We start from the raw sequence: 17,125 nt of genomic DNA on the forward strand, positions 1-17,125 counted from the left end.
AGCCCGCCAGGACTCACGCATCGAGAGGAGATTATACCCTAATGCTTCCAGAACCCGAGACAGTCCAGCCACACTGTCTCACACAAACCTGTACTCAGCTCCAGAACGCTTTTGAAATCTGTGAATAATACGATCTGTTAGGAAACTGTAAGTGTCCTGATGAAAAAGAGTCAGTTAATGATGAATGGCTTACAATTTACATTTCTATCCTTTAAAAGTCATTTCTGTCTAGTTTATGGTTCTAAATTATATCTCTAGTGTATGATCTTAAATAATCACTGTTTTCCTTTGAAACGGTTACTGTGCATTTACTGTTTTCTACTCACGTGAATTAAAGTATGACGATACGATTGGTAAATGACTTGCAAGGCAGTGAATACTAGGCTTTTGGCGTAAGAGACGCCCCAGTAGGATGTCTGGAAGCGGAGATCACAACAACACACTTTCACGTTTGTGTCGGGGACTGTTCTCGACAAGCAGTGGCAGGAATTAGTGGACAGTTGTGTCGGGCTGTTTCCCTCACAGCAGCGCTGGTTTAACAGATTGCAGAACCTGAAAGAGACACATTACGTCGTAGAATAAATGCTAGCTTAAAAAGAAAAGAGGGTTCTCTGTAAACACAAAAGTGTTTCGATATTCCTGGGAGTCCTTTGTCTGTTTCTGTTCACATGGATGACAAGGAAAAGTCCGTTAGGTGCAGATTTTCAACCAAGCTTTTCTCTTGATGGGAACTGTGTCCTAAACCAAAAGTGAAACATCTTGTTTTCTCAGAGTCATGATTAACTTGATTAATAAGATATTAATGTAATGATGGTCAGTCCCTAGAGAATCTTACCCATAGCATTCCCTGGACCAAGATACAGAGAGCAGTCGTTCCCTGCTGATAATCTGCACAACGGGGTTTCCAGAGCGGGCCCAGAAACCGTGTCTGCACACTGACGGGACGACGTGCTCCGAGCTTTTTATCTTAGCACCTTCTCTGGAGTTACTTCCTGCACATTCTAAACTGTGGGCAAGCCTGGGCATAGACGTAGTTTCTCAGCAGTGCCATGGCCTGTCTGCCCTCCCAGTGCTGCAGAGCCCCTGGGACTCTGTGCTTGCGCACAGCTCATGGCAGCCTGCCGCTAGCCCCCAGTGCAGGCCAGGAAACCCAAGTGGCTGCCCTGGCAGCTTCTGCCACAGCTGTGGTTGCACACACCCCTGTCGGGCGGGGTTTCCTTAGTCTGATTGTCTGCCTGCAGTGCCCTCTGAGAGTTCAGCTTATTTTCAGAAAATCCCTGAATTGACATGCTACCAAACAGTGTCGCAAGAAAATACATTTCAACCAATAAATTTGCACCTACAATGTCACTCAGTAAGGAAGAAATTCCACTAAAGAGTGTTTGAGTGGCATAATAATCCTGGTTGGATTTCACACAGCATCTGCTGAGTGACCACAGCATGGTTTAGTTCTCTGAGAAGGTCACTGTCTCATCACCACTGATGGTGATTTCTTTGAGCTCGTCACGTAACACACAGGAAAACAGTTATCAAGAGTTCAGGTAGGGATAGTCTTTTTTTTTTTTCGTTAGCATAGAAAGTAAAATATTTTATAATTTATGATTATACTGTTTCAGGTCGAAAAAATCACCCCAAATCAAAGACCTATGCAAAAGCTTGATGTCACAGCCCATCTCTGTGACACCCGCTTTATTTCTTTATTTATCAAGGTCTCTTCAGCTTGTGAAATAATCACATTTGTCTTCAATGGGTAAAGAATTCATTCTCTTGACACCTGTTGTCGCTTTTAGATCCCTCGAGAGCAGAAAAGAAAGAGAGCAAGTGTCCGACCCCAGGGTGCGATGGAACTGGCCACGTAACTGGGCTGTACCCGCATCATCGCAGCCTGTCTGGATGCCCGCACAAAGATAGGGTCCCTCCAGAAAGTAAGTGTGTTCCGCCGACCCCGGCACTCACGCCTGCAGCCGTCCCTGCCAGCCCTTGCCTCTGTCGAGCCCATGCGTCCTGGGTCAGCGGCCCATGGAGGCTGGTGGGCTGTAGACCACCCCCAGCGTGCGGTGTTTTCTTGGTGTCATTGTGCCTACACCGGGCCTAGGACGCAGCTCGCCGTCAAGTAACCGTCCACGCCTGCCCCCGACAGGCAGCCTGGGCTCGCGTCCGTATTCATCCCTGACTTGCTCATGGTAGGACTGAATGTCGACAGTCTGTAACATCCCTTCCCACTGAACTGCTGTGAATCCCTGAGAACAGCCCTTCGGGAGTTCTTCTGCCCAGTTAGCTGGACCTCTGCACATACGTGAATCCATACTACATTCATATTTAACTGCATTTTACTGGAAAAGTCTGTTTCGTGTCACAGTTGTCCCAACATTTCTACATAATAAAATCTTAAATAAGGAGTTTGGAGGTGGGTGGATTTTGATCCTACACATTTGTTTTAATCAGTTAGGTTCTGAGAATATGCCATAAATTTGCGAAAACAACTCAATTTCTTTTAGAACTATAATATGGACACCTTTTTTGTTTTTCTCTCAGCACAAAAAACTATGCCGACTATTTAAATATAATTAGAATTGACTGCTCAGGAAAAAGGCACATTTTCAGAAATGCCGAGATGAGTTTAAGAATCTGATCTCGACTCTAAGGTACATTAGGAATTGCCTCATTGTCTGAGACACAGTTTCTCGTGGGGAAATGGAATCCTTTGCTTGAGCTCTGAGGAGATGACCAGTTGACTGCATAGAGGGACTTTTGAGGGCTGCCCCATTAAAATGGCCGACTTTGGGACACTTGAGAGGCAAGTCTGTTGGGACCAAGAGAAGTTCACAGCAGGAGCTGAGGCTCAGAGAACAGGCTTAGCGGGATGTTGGCCAGTGAGATATGTTTAAAAGCTACGTGGGCCCATGTTTTCATGGACCTGAAAACAGGAAACCCACCTTTCCTGTGACTGTCTTGTGAGCTATCTGGAGGAGTTGTGGCCGCAAGGCCTCTGTCCCATGTGTCACTTGAGCAGGGTGGCGGCGTGGTCTAACTCCAGCCACTTCCATTTTCCGAGCACTCTCTCATGCCAGCCACTCAGCTCGCTCCCAGAAAACACTCGTTTCTCCCCAGGAAGCCTGCAGGGTAGTGCTGGCCGGTCTGTCAGGTGAGGAAAATGACGCACAGGCTCCGTCACCCTTGTCCTTCCAGGGACCAGACACTCAGTGTCTCCAGACACATGTGAGCAGATACAAACGTGCCCAGGTAGCTAGCCAAGCGATCACCTGAGTCCATACCTGCCTCAGTCCAAACCCTGTCTGTGTCCCGACACCTGGGTCCTACATTCCAGGCTCATCCTACGGATCGGTGTGACACTGGCATGTGACATGCTTGCTGTACTGTTTCCCTCTACAAATGAGGCATTAGGACCCACACTAACATCTTGAGAAGAAAGAGACTCTTTGTGCAATTTCTCTTTAAGTCATACAAGTGCGCCTTCAAAACAGAATACAGTAGTACCTCGGTTTTCGAATGTCTCCCTTGACGAACATTTCAGTTTACGAACACCGTAAACCCGGAAGTAAAGGCTTCAGTTTTCAAACACGCCTCGGAAGTCGAACATGTCAGGCGGCTTCCACTGAGTGCAAGATCCTGAGGCCTTGCTGTCGGCTGTTTTTGAACGTCTCAGAGCTCAAACGGTCTTTCGGGACGGATTATGTTCGAAAACCGAGGTACCACTGTATCATTTCCTTTTCATGGCTGACAAATCCTCCTGGCTCCATGTTTTCACAGGAAAAGTCTAAATGTAGTAGAAACAGGGACTCTTCTGACAGTTCGCATATTGAACGAGCTCGCACAGACCACGGGCCCGACACGCCTGCTCTCAGCTTCGCCCATGTGAGATGGGACGCAGGTCTGAAACCGGTCCTACAGTAGCTGCCTTCTAGGGCACTGCAGAAAAGCACTTGTAAAGCTTTACTCGTGTGTAATGCCTTACGATGCCATAAAAATGTAGAACCGCTACACTCCAGGTGAATTCAGTGAAGTAGTCTGTACCCCAGGTGGCAACACACTGTCAGAAACGGAGGACACAGTGCTGAGTGACACCCACTCTGTCCTCCAAGAGTGCCCACCTGGCATAGAGAGGGCTCACACACGAGACAGATGTGACCACTGCATGCCAGGGGCTTAGCAGTGTGCTGTGGCACCCACCTGGGACGGCACCTGATGGCTCCCCCAGGGACCCGCAGGCTGCATGGAGGTCATGCTCTAGCTGGGTCTGTGAGAGTTACCGTGATGGTCCGTGCAGGCGATGAGGGCATGAAGGAGACAGTGCAGCGGGGGTGGGACGGCTGGACCAAGTTCAAGAAACGTTCCCCGGACAGGTTGGCAGAACCTGAAGACCCTTTTAGGTCAGAAGGAGACGTAGATTGGGATGCAGCCAAGGAGTCTTCCTCGGGAAACGGTCCGATGGTGACACCAATGAGAGGTGTAGGGCATTGAGACAGTGCCACATCTGACGGGACATCACGACTTGATTTTTCCCACTTAAATCGCAAGTTTGTGTGATGTGTCCAACAGGCTTTTGGGAGGAGGCCTGGAGAAAGCCGGGTTGCGGGCGGTTCTCTAGGTCTGCCCTCCAAGCTGTCCTAGTTGCAACTGAGAGTGAAGTGGCCTGGAGAGGAGGTCTAAGGCAAGAAAGAAGAGCACCCGTAAATGGGAGGTTTGCACGTAAAGGAGACGAAGGTGACGCAGAGGCAGAAAGGCAGGCAGGGAGCAGTCAGAAGGAGACAGGGAACCCGGATGCAATGTTTCTGTGAGGGGCCCACGTGTGAGGGGGATGCCTGAGGTCCAGACAAGTCCAAGACCGTCTAAGACAAGGAGTGCAGGGAAAGGCCAGGGGGTGTCAGGCTTACAGAGCACAAGCCTGCCATCGACAGCTAGGAGGAAAGTGAGACGTGAGGTGGGCACTAGGAGCACGTGGTCACAGGCCTTTGGGACCACGCTTGGGGCTGTGGGGACAGAGGCAGACAACCAGGGGCAGCAAGTGGATCACGTCTCAGGGAGGAGTCCCGGCTGACAACGGCTAGGAGGCCATGTGTCCACGGAGCAGCAGACAGAGGTCCAGTCACTCTGACCAGATCTATCCCATGGACAAGCATGAAAGGGATCTGCTACTACGTCCAGGGAACATTTTATATTTGAAAAGTTTAGCACAAAAGGAAAGCTGTATATTAATTTGAGAGAGAAGCTGTGTCGTGGGAGGGGTTTATGTGATGGTACAACAAGATGGTAGGTAAGTCAAGACCCCGAAGGAAAGGGAAGAGGACAGGTGAGGGTGCAGAAGAAGAGAGTACTTTGGGAGGGAGGGCCCCTACCTCCCCTGAGATGCTCTGAGATGGGAACAGAGAGACAGGGAGCTGTGTCAAGATTCCCCCAGAAAGAAGACATCCTAGAACCCCTCTCCACGGGTCCTAACAAAATGAGCCAAGAGTTGGCTCTCATTGTGTGATCACTGTTTCCTATTGGGTGATGAGAACCATACGGACAAAACCAGAATGGACTCTGATTCTAAGGAACTGAGCAGGAGGGAAGGGCGAGATGGGGACTTGGGTGATGACCGCACGTGTGGGGCAGCGTGCACATCTCAGAGGACACACCAGAAAACCCGAGTGTGCAGCTCATGTGGACAGACTGTTCCGGGGGGGCGTCCAGGCTCACCTGCATTCAGCTCACTTGCAGGGAGAGCCACACAGTCTCCTGCCACAGGGAGCTTGTCGCAGCTGCGCTGGGGCCCTGGCCAATCCTGTAACTGTCCACCACACGTGTCATGCCCACTAGCCTCCCCCACGACCCAGAGCAGAGGACCCGGAAAGAGGGGCTGTGCAGATGCCCAGCCCACGGCCACTGCGGGTCAGTTTGAACGCTGTCCTGACAGCAGGCTGGTGGTTCCTTACACTGTGGTGACCACGGGCATGTCCCCCACATGCTGATTTCACAGCTGACCTGTAGCCCACTTACCATTCTAGCTCACTGCATTTGGAGAAGAATGAAGTACCTAATCCTGGATGGAAAGTCATTATTCCACTCATTTCATGTAGCAGTGAGGTTTGGGGTGCGCTATTCAGCCATGGCTATCACGCCCCTTAGCATTGTGTTTCTGAAGCGTCGGCATGCATCAGAATCTTCCAGTCTGCGTGCTTTACACGGCACCATCGGTGCTTAAGAATGAGAGGTGTACCGGGAGGCCATTGGTCCTGTCCCATCAGGAACAATCTGGTCCTCAACCCTGCCTCCCGTCCCCCACACACAGTGCGCCCTGCTTTGCGTGCCAATAGAGTAAGGTTGATACACCTCTTTTCTTCCCACGCGTGTTCCCTGACCATGCCCACCACGAATGTCTGTAGGACTGTGTTGTGAACTAGCCCAGCCTGTTAAAATGACTGCATATTCTCGTATCTGGGCCGCTTCCGTGTTTTGACGCTGGGCTGTTTTCTCTGCCTCTCCTTGTCAAGTTCTTGCCATGCATGAAAATGTTCTCAAGTGTCCTACTCCGGGCTGCACAGGGCGAGGGCATGTGAACAGCAACCGGAACTCGCACAGAAGGTAAGCACCGCGCCCCGGCATCCTGCCCGCACACAGAGGCCCCAGCACATGCACTCAGACGGAGCGTGCGGTCGTGTGGCACACAGGACAGCCAGGTGCTTACGTCCCTTCTTCACACCTGGGATGTTTTCAGTTGTGTCTCCCACCGTGTCTTGATGGGATAACAGTCCCCTGGGAGGTGCCATCTTTGGTATAACGCCTAAGATGGAACCGTGACCATTTGGGGCAACGTGAAGGAATGCAATGAAGGCTGCCTTCCCCTCCAGGGTTCACCAGGGGAGCAGCGGGGGGGCACACGTGGGGGGGGCAGGACTTAGATCACAGGAAGACTATGCGGAGTGTGACTTAACCTGGCCATGCCCCCAAAACCCTGCTGAGACCTGGGTCCTCAGTGTGGGCGTCACCAAGTACCAGCAGATGTCCAGCAGTGCGTCAGGGCGCGAGTGGCCGAGAGCACAGGGGCTAGACCCCTCCCGGGCCCGTCCTCCATGTAACAGTCGCGCTTTTGCTCAGGACAACTTTCGGGTCTCTTCCTCATTCTGACCTCTCCTTATAGTAGTCAGCTCCATCTCCATCAGCTGTTTTTTCTCAGGAGCCAAAACTGGTTCTTACCGTTTGTCTTACAGCCTGTCGTCCCAGCTCCACAAGCTCGTGTGAAATGACATCTGAGCGGAGCAGACTGCCAGGTGTCACTTTAATGTCTGCTTGTCTGACTGGTCAATCTGGTTCCTTGTGTTAAACTCACACTGAAACCAGTCACAGCCCCTGAGTAACCGTGTGAACCTGTCCTGTGCAGACAGATGTGGTCACACAAACAGCAGACACTGGGACTCCAGGAGGAACCAGCTCAGACCCGGGGTCTCTTCCATAAACATTCAGCTCGGAAAAATGTTCTGCAGCAGACCTCAAGGTTGTCCTGCTTTCTTCCCCTCCCGCTTATCTTCCTGGGGAAGGACAAGCCAGGCGCTGTGGTCAGTCATGCTCGCAGGACCAGCTCAGAGCCATGTGTTCCAGTGCCCGCCAGAGAGCTGCCCTTCTTGGGCATCTTAGAACCAGCCTTCCAAGCAGTTAGTCCCTCATCTCCAGAAATGGTGAACATCCCGCAGTGGAACTGTGTCTAAGATTTTAACTAGCTCACATTCTCTTGACTGTCGCAGAGCTTGGCTAGCTGTCATTAGAAAGGTCCAGTGTACTGTACCCTGGGCATGGCCATCAGGCATGGCTGCTGGAGACCCAGAGGAACGGCCAGCGGCAGACATGGCTTCCCCCTGCCCCTGTTCCTTCCGTCAGGAAAGCCTGGGGCCCGTGTGGGAAATGGCCCCCAACCCCTGCTTCGGGGCCTTCCCACGCTGGCTGAGGGCGGGGAGGGGGTGACGAGGCCGCCTGAGGAGACACTTAAGCCCCTTCTGTCACTGCAGCCTGTCCGGATGCCCTATTGCCGCCGCGGAGAAGCTGGCGAAGGCCCAAGAAAAGCACCAGAGCTGTGACGCGTCCAAGTCGAGCCAGGCCTCCGACCGCGTGCTCAGGTACCTAGTCCCATCTACCAGCAGCCCCACACGCCCAGGGGGCTCTGCATGAGGTGGACGGTCATGCTTAGTGACAAGGATGGCGCTGGTGGCAGGTGCCCGTGAAGATCCCTGTGCTGGGAGCCAGACCCCGTGTGGCCCTGTGAGGGCAGGAGGTGACTTCACGTCGCTGGTCTCGTGGACCGATTGTAAGTTGTTAGTGAGAGAAGCACACGAAATTGTTTCTGGTTTTCCTTCTGACCCTGAAACTTCGTGATTCTGTGAAAGCTACAGAGAAGCTTTGCAAATTAATGAGATGCCCAAAGTCAGTTTATGTGAAGTTGGAGGAGAGGCCATGACACCGACCCGCAGGCTGGTGTTAGTGCTTGAAAACGCCCAAGGGGGCAGCACCGGGCAGAGCGTGAACCTGCCTGTGTGAAGGCGGGGGCTGCCTCTCTACCCGGTGGTACCCCGCGGGGTGGGCGGTTGGCCCATTGTCCCCACTTGAGAAGCAAAACCGAGTGCACAGAGGTTAGATGACTTCCCAACAACCTGAAAGTCAGCCACTGAATGTTAAACCAGGAAAGACCCCAGGGATCAGCTGGTCCCGCCCACTGGTTTTTATGTTTAGAAAAGGCTGATGGCTGGGAGAGGAGACGGGACAGAGACCCACTCGCACAGCCCGCGGTCACCTTCTGTTTCTGCATGTTCCCTTCGAGCCCTTGTCATGTGGGAAGTGTGCTCATCATGGTATTCTGCCCTGTTCGTTCATACCACCCGGGGGACAGGCGTCCACGTCTGTAAAGAATCATAACAGGAATCCTGATAGCTATGCAAGGTCCACGGTGGGGAGGTGCTACCACTGCTGGAATGGGGTTCCAACTGCGGGCCCAGTAGGGTGATTCCAACGTTTACTGTTAAAGAGAGAGAAATAAGTACACACACACCACAACACATACGACACACACCACAACACATACGACACACACCACAACACATACGACACACACCACAACACATACGACACACACCACAACACATACGACACACACCATGCACACACACCACAACACACACATACACATACCACACACATACACACACACACACACCACAACACATACGACACACACCACAACATATACACACAACACATACAACACAAACATACACAACACAATCTTGATTCTGTTGAATTGTTTCTTTGGGGCAAATCACTTGGAAATAGTCATTAGGCAAACAACGTGTCACCTTTTGGGTTTCATTGTATATTATTTCAGTTTTCTGAGAGGATTTTACCACAGTCCTTAAGCTCCCTCTTATCCCACAATAGAAAAGTTAAAATCTTTACAGACAATTAGAAATATTTAAATGGACGAAAGTAAGAAAATGAAGACCATCTGTGATCCTCTTCAGAGATAAACCCTCAGTTAAGCTTGGTGTGTCTTCTGGATTGTTCTGTGTTGTGGGTGTTACCCATCTAATATCCCAGGCTGCCTGTAACTCTCTCTTTTCACACAAAGTAAGGCTGACAACAAATAAATGATGGGACCCCACCCCCAAAGGGCCTCGCCCCCAGCCCACTGTTGGTCACTGGCAGAATGAGGGCCCCACAAAAAGCCCTTGGGGCAAGTACATTTGACAAGGGACAGCTGTTAACCAGGGGCATTTTAAGGAGAGGTAGAGAAAGATCGAGGCGGGGGCTTCTGTCCATTTTCTTTGCCTACTGTGGCCAGACCCCAGGTTGCTGGAAAAGACCTTGTGACCGTTCTCTCCAGTCATACCGAGGCTGCGAGCCAGCATAAAGCTCGTTGGTGGCTTGAGACAGACAAGACGCGGCCCGGGTGCAAACCTCACCCTATTCAGACACGAGCCCAAAAACCAGCATTTACGTTGTTTCTGTGGTTTCAGAGCTTCGGTCCCTTTCTTTGGGTGGCCGCAATGGAAAACCACATCAAATGACGACAAAACAAGACTGGGGGCCAATTAGTGTACACGTACAAAGCGCTTCCTTCGTGCCCCTGGTGGGTGTGGGGAGGCAGGGTGCTGACACAGGAAGGACCCACTGCAGCCATCAGGTGAGCTGGAGCCCGGGCTGGCTGCAGCCCTGGCCCCGCCTCTGGCCTCTTCCTGCCCTCCTGCTCCCTCACTCACCACAGGCACTGCTCTCCAACCAGGAGCAAGGGCGGAGGGCTCCCCCGTCTCCCCCCGTGTCTCACAGGGGCAGGACATACACAGGAAGGAAAGAGAGAAGAATTTAAACCTGCAATAATTTAAGTAAATTTTCCAACAGAGATTTAGGACTTAAGTGCTTTCAAACCTGTCCAAATTTTTCATCATCTCTGCAGCACCCTGGCTGGGTCCCCTCCTACCTTTATCTGTCACCAAGTATTGTCGCCTCACTGGTGCCTCCCTCTGCTCCATCCTCCCTTCCTTTGGGAGTCTGCCCTCCCGGCCCAGCCCCTGGGCCTTGCCGTCTAGACAACGAGCTCACCCCCCATCTCACCCCAAGCCAGCAGTGTCCTGCGGTTGGTTCCCAGAAGATGCTCCTCACCTTTTGTTGTTTGTTTCCCTGGCTCTTGGCGTTAATGATGTTACCAGTTCTGCCAGGCCAAGTTCAACACTATGTGCTCCATTAAAAGGGAACTAAACCTCACAGCCGGAAGTGACCTCTCTTCCCCAGAATTTCCACAGCTCTTGGGCTCTTAAAATAGTATCACACAGATCATGCGATCTTTGAGGCGAGGACGAGGGTTTTATTCATTTATGCAGCCCCCTCCATGTCACTGGGTAAATGCCTCAAGTAGTAGACAATCCGCGAATCACTGCCTTGTCTTGATTTGTCAAGTAAGCAGGCTGAGTCAGTGAAATAGTGAATGTGTTGGGGATTTAGTAGATAAAGAGGTCACCTGACAGCATGGTGAGTGAGAGGCACAACTTTTCTGTTATTTCCAAAGAGTTTGAAATTCCACCTGTGAGATGGATAAATAGCTGGACATACACACACACACACACACACACACACACACACACACAGACACACACACAACACAGAATCTTAATGAATGATAATTGAGGGCTCCTCCATTTATAATAATTTATTCCCAAACCGAGGAAAATGAATCACTGCTAGATAAAAGTACTGCAAGTGTACACTATTTGTCAAACATATTACTGCAGGTTCCATTTTATTGTCCTGATGGGTAACTCTGTATCTAGTGTCGTCTCAGTCTGTGCCCCTGTGAGGATTTCTTTTATTTCCTCTTATTTTGTAAGGGAAAATGTCTCGATAGCTCCCTTTATTAGTGTGTAATTCTTACTCTTTGCAAAGAAGATGCATGGACGTGAATCTTTCTCAGCCTTGTACCTCATCTCTTCATCAGGACCCTGAAAAGGAAAAGAAAACGGGGAAAATTCCATATTTTATTTTTGTTCCTCCTATTGCCAAAGTTGACAGTAGGCAGCTAGCTTATTTGGTGCAAAAGTCATTGTGGTTTAAAAGGTTAAAAATCATTGCAAAAACCGCAATTTTGCACCAATGTAAGAGCTTATTCGGTGCTGTGTAATTACAGCACCGTTGGTCTTTTCTTGGGAAAACAGAATTGTGATTTTTGTGCAAGGTTCTGGGTCCTTAATACGACTAAGAAACCAGACACTCTGGTGAGTGCACCCCCCCACATACAAGGAAGCAGCTGTCCGTTGTTTCTTGTTTGCTTGCAGGCCCATGTGCTTTGTAAAGCAGCTTGAGATCCCTCACTACGGCTACAGAAACAACGTCCCCACGACCACGCCGCGCTCCAACCTGGCCAAAGAGCTGGAGAAATACTCCAAGACCTCGTTTGAATACAACAGTTACGACAGCCACACTTACGGCAAGCGGGCCATAGCTCCCAAGGTGCAAACCAGGGACATATCCCCCAAAGGATATGATGGTAGGAGGTGCACACGCTTATACCTGAGAGTCGCGCTTGCCGTTAATGATATTGTTGTTGTGTATATCCCTTCCCTACACGCTGCTCGAGCATGTGGTCACTGGCCGGGTACAAAGAACAGCACGCCACAGCGTGGGCTGCTCAGGTCCAGGGGTGGGGGCGGGGCCTGCGGGGGGACCTGTTGGGGGTGGGTATCACGGAGGCACTGCCTCACTGTGCCCACAGCGACTCCGCCTGGCCGCCTGCACGATGGACCGAGAGCCTCTGCTCCTCCACCTCACTGCCGCTGAGCCCGTGTCCTTATCGTTACAAGCGCCCTGTAATAGGTGGGCCAGCACTCACCCGACAGCCAGTAGCAGCGCCTGGTCATTGGCTGTTCTGAGAAGGCCTGCCCTCCCTCAGCGTTCTCAGCCCTGCATGCACACTCCATCATGTGGGGGAGCGCTCAGACCCCAGTTCCCCGGGCGGCACCCCTCACTGCCCAAGCCAGGACGCAGGCTCCCTGGGCTCAGGCACTTTTACAGTTACCGCGATTCTGTGCAGCAAGGGGCGACAATTTCCGTGGTGTCCCAAGCCTCCTTCCAGCGGCCAGACTCGGGTCTGTTCTCTGCCTGGGGGGTGGGGCCTGGGAGTGCCTCCTGTTGTAACGGGACTTTGTCGCTGGCTGCACTCATAGCCACCTGCACTCGGCATCCACCAAAAACAGGGCCGATGAACCAAATAAAAACTACGTGCTTCCCGAGAAAGGGGCAGGTCATTTTCACTCAGGTATTTGGAAGCCGCTACCCGCGGTGTCAACTGGTCCCCATTTCATCTAGGGCTAACTTGCTAAGTTGAACGGCAGAGGCAAGATGCCTTTCTGTGACTTGACGTATTTACCTAACCACGTTTCTGCTTTAAATTCTGGGGGATAGGGACTTAGTTGGCAGAGTTTGCCGACTGGAATGTGGGTTGCACCACTGTGGATGATTTAAAAGTCTTCTCGGTGTTCTCTAGCAGACACAGGGACGCAGGTTTCACGGTCTTTGCGCTCCTCTCTCAGCAGGATATTTAACTGAAGTCACAGCACACAAAAAAGTCATTTAAGTTAAATGCTTGGGGAGTTCTGAAATCTTTTTATAATTCGATATGAGTAGCTACATATCTTTCTATGTTATGTCAGTCATTCTTTGCTTTTATAACAAGTAACTTATATAGTGAATAAAATTTAATATTTCTTTGATATATCAAATATTGATTATCCTTGCATGTATCAATTCTTAATATAGAGGAAAAAAGATATAAGTGGAAAAGAGGAAGTGCAAGGTAGAACAGAAAATAATTATTTTTGTTTTGCTTATTTTGTAATAATAATTTGCCAGTTTCAGGTTTTGTAACAATTTCATTCATTTGATTACAAATGGAGGATCAGAAGAAATTGAATCCATATAACTAAGGATTCTGTTGATGTGATTTCCAGTTTATTGACATTTTACCGTGACCTGATGGGTACTTTCACGAGTTGTTCATTTCACACGCCGATTTGTTGCTGCTGTTCTGTGTGGCCTGATTTCCTTAACCTCATTGTCATGGCTGGAGTGCGGAGGATGCCGTGACCAGTAGAGCATGTCTTGGTGGTTGCAGGGCCCTTTAGCTGATCAGAAGTCAGACCTGCTTGGGTCTCTTTCAGCTCTCCCATTAGCAGCTGTATGATACTGAACAAACTAATCTTCCTGTGTGTTAGTTCCCTCAAGAGCAGGGTGGTGGCAACAGTTTCTACCCTGGTGCCTCACAGGGCTGTTGGGAAGGTCGACTGATGACTCTAAAGAGGTGAACAAACATGTATTAATTATTGGCGTTCATTCTTACCTGCCCGGAAAAAAACACCTGTCGTCAGAAACCCAGGCAGAGCCAGGCTGTTCAGCTGACCCACAAGAAAACAAGATGCAGAACCATTCAGTGTCAGGTCTTCAAGAAACTAAGAAGAAAGGAAAGACAGACAGCATTTTACCACAGTTTACTGAGAACAAAATCAGTGACCCCATTTCTCTTCCACTAGATTCATCCGATATATTTTTAAAACATCAAGCAAAGTGCCCACTAAGGATGAGATAGGCTGGGTCAGGTTTGCTGGAGTGTGACCTGAGACGAGCCATTCCTCTTTCTGGGTGTCGGACACTGGACACCACAGGGTGACTGTCGTCTGCAGTCACCCTCCAGGAGTGTCCTCCCCGAGGCTTGCTTCAGATTCACAAGGAATTCAGTCATTGCTCCTAAAAAAGATGGTAAAATGGGCCTATTATGGGGGGAAAGCAAATGGGCCTATTATGGGGGGAAACTCTGGAGCAAGGAGCAGTTCCCCGGAGAGGCAGACAGGCTAGAAAAGGAGGACCTTCTCCCTATGTCTGGGTGTCACCACTTAGATCCCCCCCAGCTATGACCAGAACACTCAGCAAACTGGGATTCAACCACCTGCCTTCTTCCAGACACATGCTAGTTGCTATCTGTCTATCCATCTGTCTCTCTTCCTGTCTGTCTGTCTAGCCATCCATCCACCCATCTATCCATCCATCCACCCATCCATCCACCCATCCATCCATCCATCCATCCAGTCAGCCAGCCAGCCAGCCAGCTATCTATCTGTCTGCCTATCTGTCATCCATCTATCTCCCTATTTATTCTCTCCCTCTTGATAACAACTTTCCAGGAAGAGATACGAATAAACAGAAGACGATAGAAGACATGCTCACACACAGTGAGCTGAGGAGTCCATTGTGCCTGGAGGAGTTAGCACGAGCTTTACCTGAGTGGCAAGTGTTAGACTTGACCATGAAGCTTGAACACTAATTATTAACACAAGAAGGCAGGAAACCCATGGGCTGGTGGGAGTGGCCAGGGGCTGGTGAGGCTGCACGTGCAACTCGTGATGGGGGTGGGGCAGGAACACCTGTGACATGGTGAGCACGTGGCTGAGCGTCATGGCCATGTTGAGGAGTTTGGGGCACCCTCCTAGGACGTGGAAATTTACGTGCAGGAAATGATGGAGGGAAAGGTGAGGAAGAGGATCCCCAAACGTGCGTTCCCAAACCTCCAACCCCATCTGTTTCTTATGGTGAGTGAAGAATGGCTCTTCCAGTTTTATTTATTTATTTATAAACTTTTTACCGTGTTTCCCTGAAAATAAGACCTAGCCGGACAATCAGCTCTAATGCATCTTTTGGAGCAAAAATTAATATAAGACCCTGTGTTATATCATATTATAAGACTTGCTCTTATGTTATAGTACAACAAGACCGGGTCTTACATTAATTTTTGCTCCAAAAGACGCATTAAAGCTGATGGTCCGACTAGTTCTTATTTTGGGGGAAACATGGTATTTATTTTTTAAGTGTGTTTTTCCAGGACCCATCAGCTCCAAGTCAAGTAGTTGTTTCAATCTAGTTGTGGAGGGCACAGCTCACAGTGGCTGATTAGGGATCGAACCAGCAACTTTGTTGTTAAGAGCACCGCGCTCTAACCAACTGAGCCAATCAGCCGCCCCCTCTTATGTTTTTAAATACCTGGGGGGAAAAAAGAATATTTTTTAACATGTAAAAATTACGTGAAATTCACACTTCAGTATTCACAAGTCCAGTTCGTCCCACGGCCCCCCTGGTTGCTATGGAAGTGGCCACTGTCCCACACGGCAGAGCTGCACAGTCATGGCAGAGCCCATGTGGCACAAAAACCTAAACAACTCTCAGGCCCTTTACAGAAAGAGTTGCCAACCCCTGGACTGAGACAGCTCCACTTGTGGCCCTGGGTAGTTTGTCCCCACCCTTGGGGTTTAAGACCCCTACGTGCCCAGCCAATACCGTGAGCGGACTGCCTCTCGTGGCCGCCTCTTTTGCTTACTCCCAACTTCTCAGTTCTCCTGACCTTAAAACTTTCTGATCATCTTTGAACTTCCTTTCGCTTGGCCCTCAAACCTGGTGCCACTCTGACATGCCCAACCTCCCTGTCTTGTGCCCTCACCCTCATCCAGGCCCCTTGGTGGGGTAACGTCTCCCGGAACTGCCTCAGGCAGCCTGCCCTTCCCCACCAGCCTTCCTCGTCTGTCCTCTGGCTGGGCCTCCCCACCCCGAGGCCCTGCCCTCTGGAAGACGCCCTCGTAGTCACCTGCCCATGGGCCCTCCGTCACATTGTCCCTGACAAATCCCACTTACCTGCACTATTGCTTATGTGACGTACACGCTGCCTCATCCTTGGTAGTGCCACTTGTTCCCTGGACTGTAAGCTCCTGGTGGGTAAGAGGCCTCACCCCGCGCACCAAGCTTGCCTGGCACACACAGCCATGCAGGGGAAACTAAGGGACCAGGTGAGAGGGCGTCCAGAATCCTGGCTTGTATCTGACATGTCCGTCCCTGCTGTCTGAGAGGACAGCCTCCCCAGGGAGCTCGATCCCTGTTTAGGATGCCGCGTCCATACTCAGGTCTACTTGTGATAAAGCACAGAGGAGAGGCTGCAGAAAGACTGAGGGTCATGCGATGAAGCTTGGCACACACGGCCTGAATCCAGTTAGGCCGACAGGCTGCCAGCTCCCACCCAGGGGCATAAATTTAGGAGGCATATTTTGGGCCGTATTCCTTTTTCCCTGGTTTTCGTGGGAATTCCAAGAGTACAGCCGCATTCATCTGTTCCCTCCAGTAGAAGGTGAATCCATGAGGACGTGGACCTTTCCGGGTAATGAGACACACACGCATAGTGAGACTCACAGCGGGGCACGTTAATGGACAGGTCCTGGCGGGAAGGTGTCTGCTCTGTCCTTGTCTGACTTACCATATTTACACTTCTCACGTGGTTTCCCTGTTTTCTGCAAGAGAGGGCAGATTCCTGAAGGGCTGTTTCTCTGTGTGGTGTGGGACCTGCTGGGGCTGACAAATACAGTGGGGGCTGCAGAGAACCAGCCACTCGGTCTCGAATTTCCCAGTGATGTGCTGGCACCTCGAAAGACATGAAATTCTTGTCTGCTGATTGATTGCAAAATGATTTGATTGAAAATAGATTTGTTTGCCAAAAGAAAGAGAACGTGCATTTTGTCTTGGTAAAAAGGCTCCCTCGGTGGGAGGAGGGGACAAGCGCCCC

The 17,125-nt window shown here is 50.6% G+C and overlaps 1 protein-coding gene across 15 annotated transcripts in view; it reads left to right on the forward strand.

Moving 5' to 3' along the window:
• The window catches only part of MYT1L (myelin transcription factor 1 like), a 367,369-nt gene that overhangs the window by 283,084 nt on the left and 67,160 nt on the right, over positions 1 to 17,125 (forward strand). For all 15 annotated transcript variants that reach the window (XM_033124940.1, XM_033124939.1, XM_033124941.1 and 12 more), the window contains 4 exons: positions 1,791 to 1,925; positions 6,495 to 6,585; positions 8,004 to 8,111; positions 11,811 to 12,022. In XM_033124940.1, coding sequence (XP_032980831.1) covers positions 1,791 to 1,925; positions 6,495 to 6,585; positions 8,004 to 8,111; positions 11,811 to 12,022 — 546 coding nt within the window. The remainder of the gene's footprint in view (positions 1 to 1,790; positions 1,926 to 6,494; positions 6,586 to 8,003; positions 8,112 to 11,810; positions 12,023 to 17,125) is intronic.

This window comes from Rhinolophus ferrumequinum, chromosome 13 (genome assembly GCF_004115265.2).
Source record: "Rhinolophus ferrumequinum isolate MPI-CBG mRhiFer1 chromosome 13, mRhiFer1_v1.p, whole genome shotgun sequence".
In the NCBI taxonomy this organism is placed as follows: domain Eukaryota; kingdom Metazoa; phylum Chordata; class Mammalia; order Chiroptera; family Rhinolophidae; genus Rhinolophus; species Rhinolophus ferrumequinum.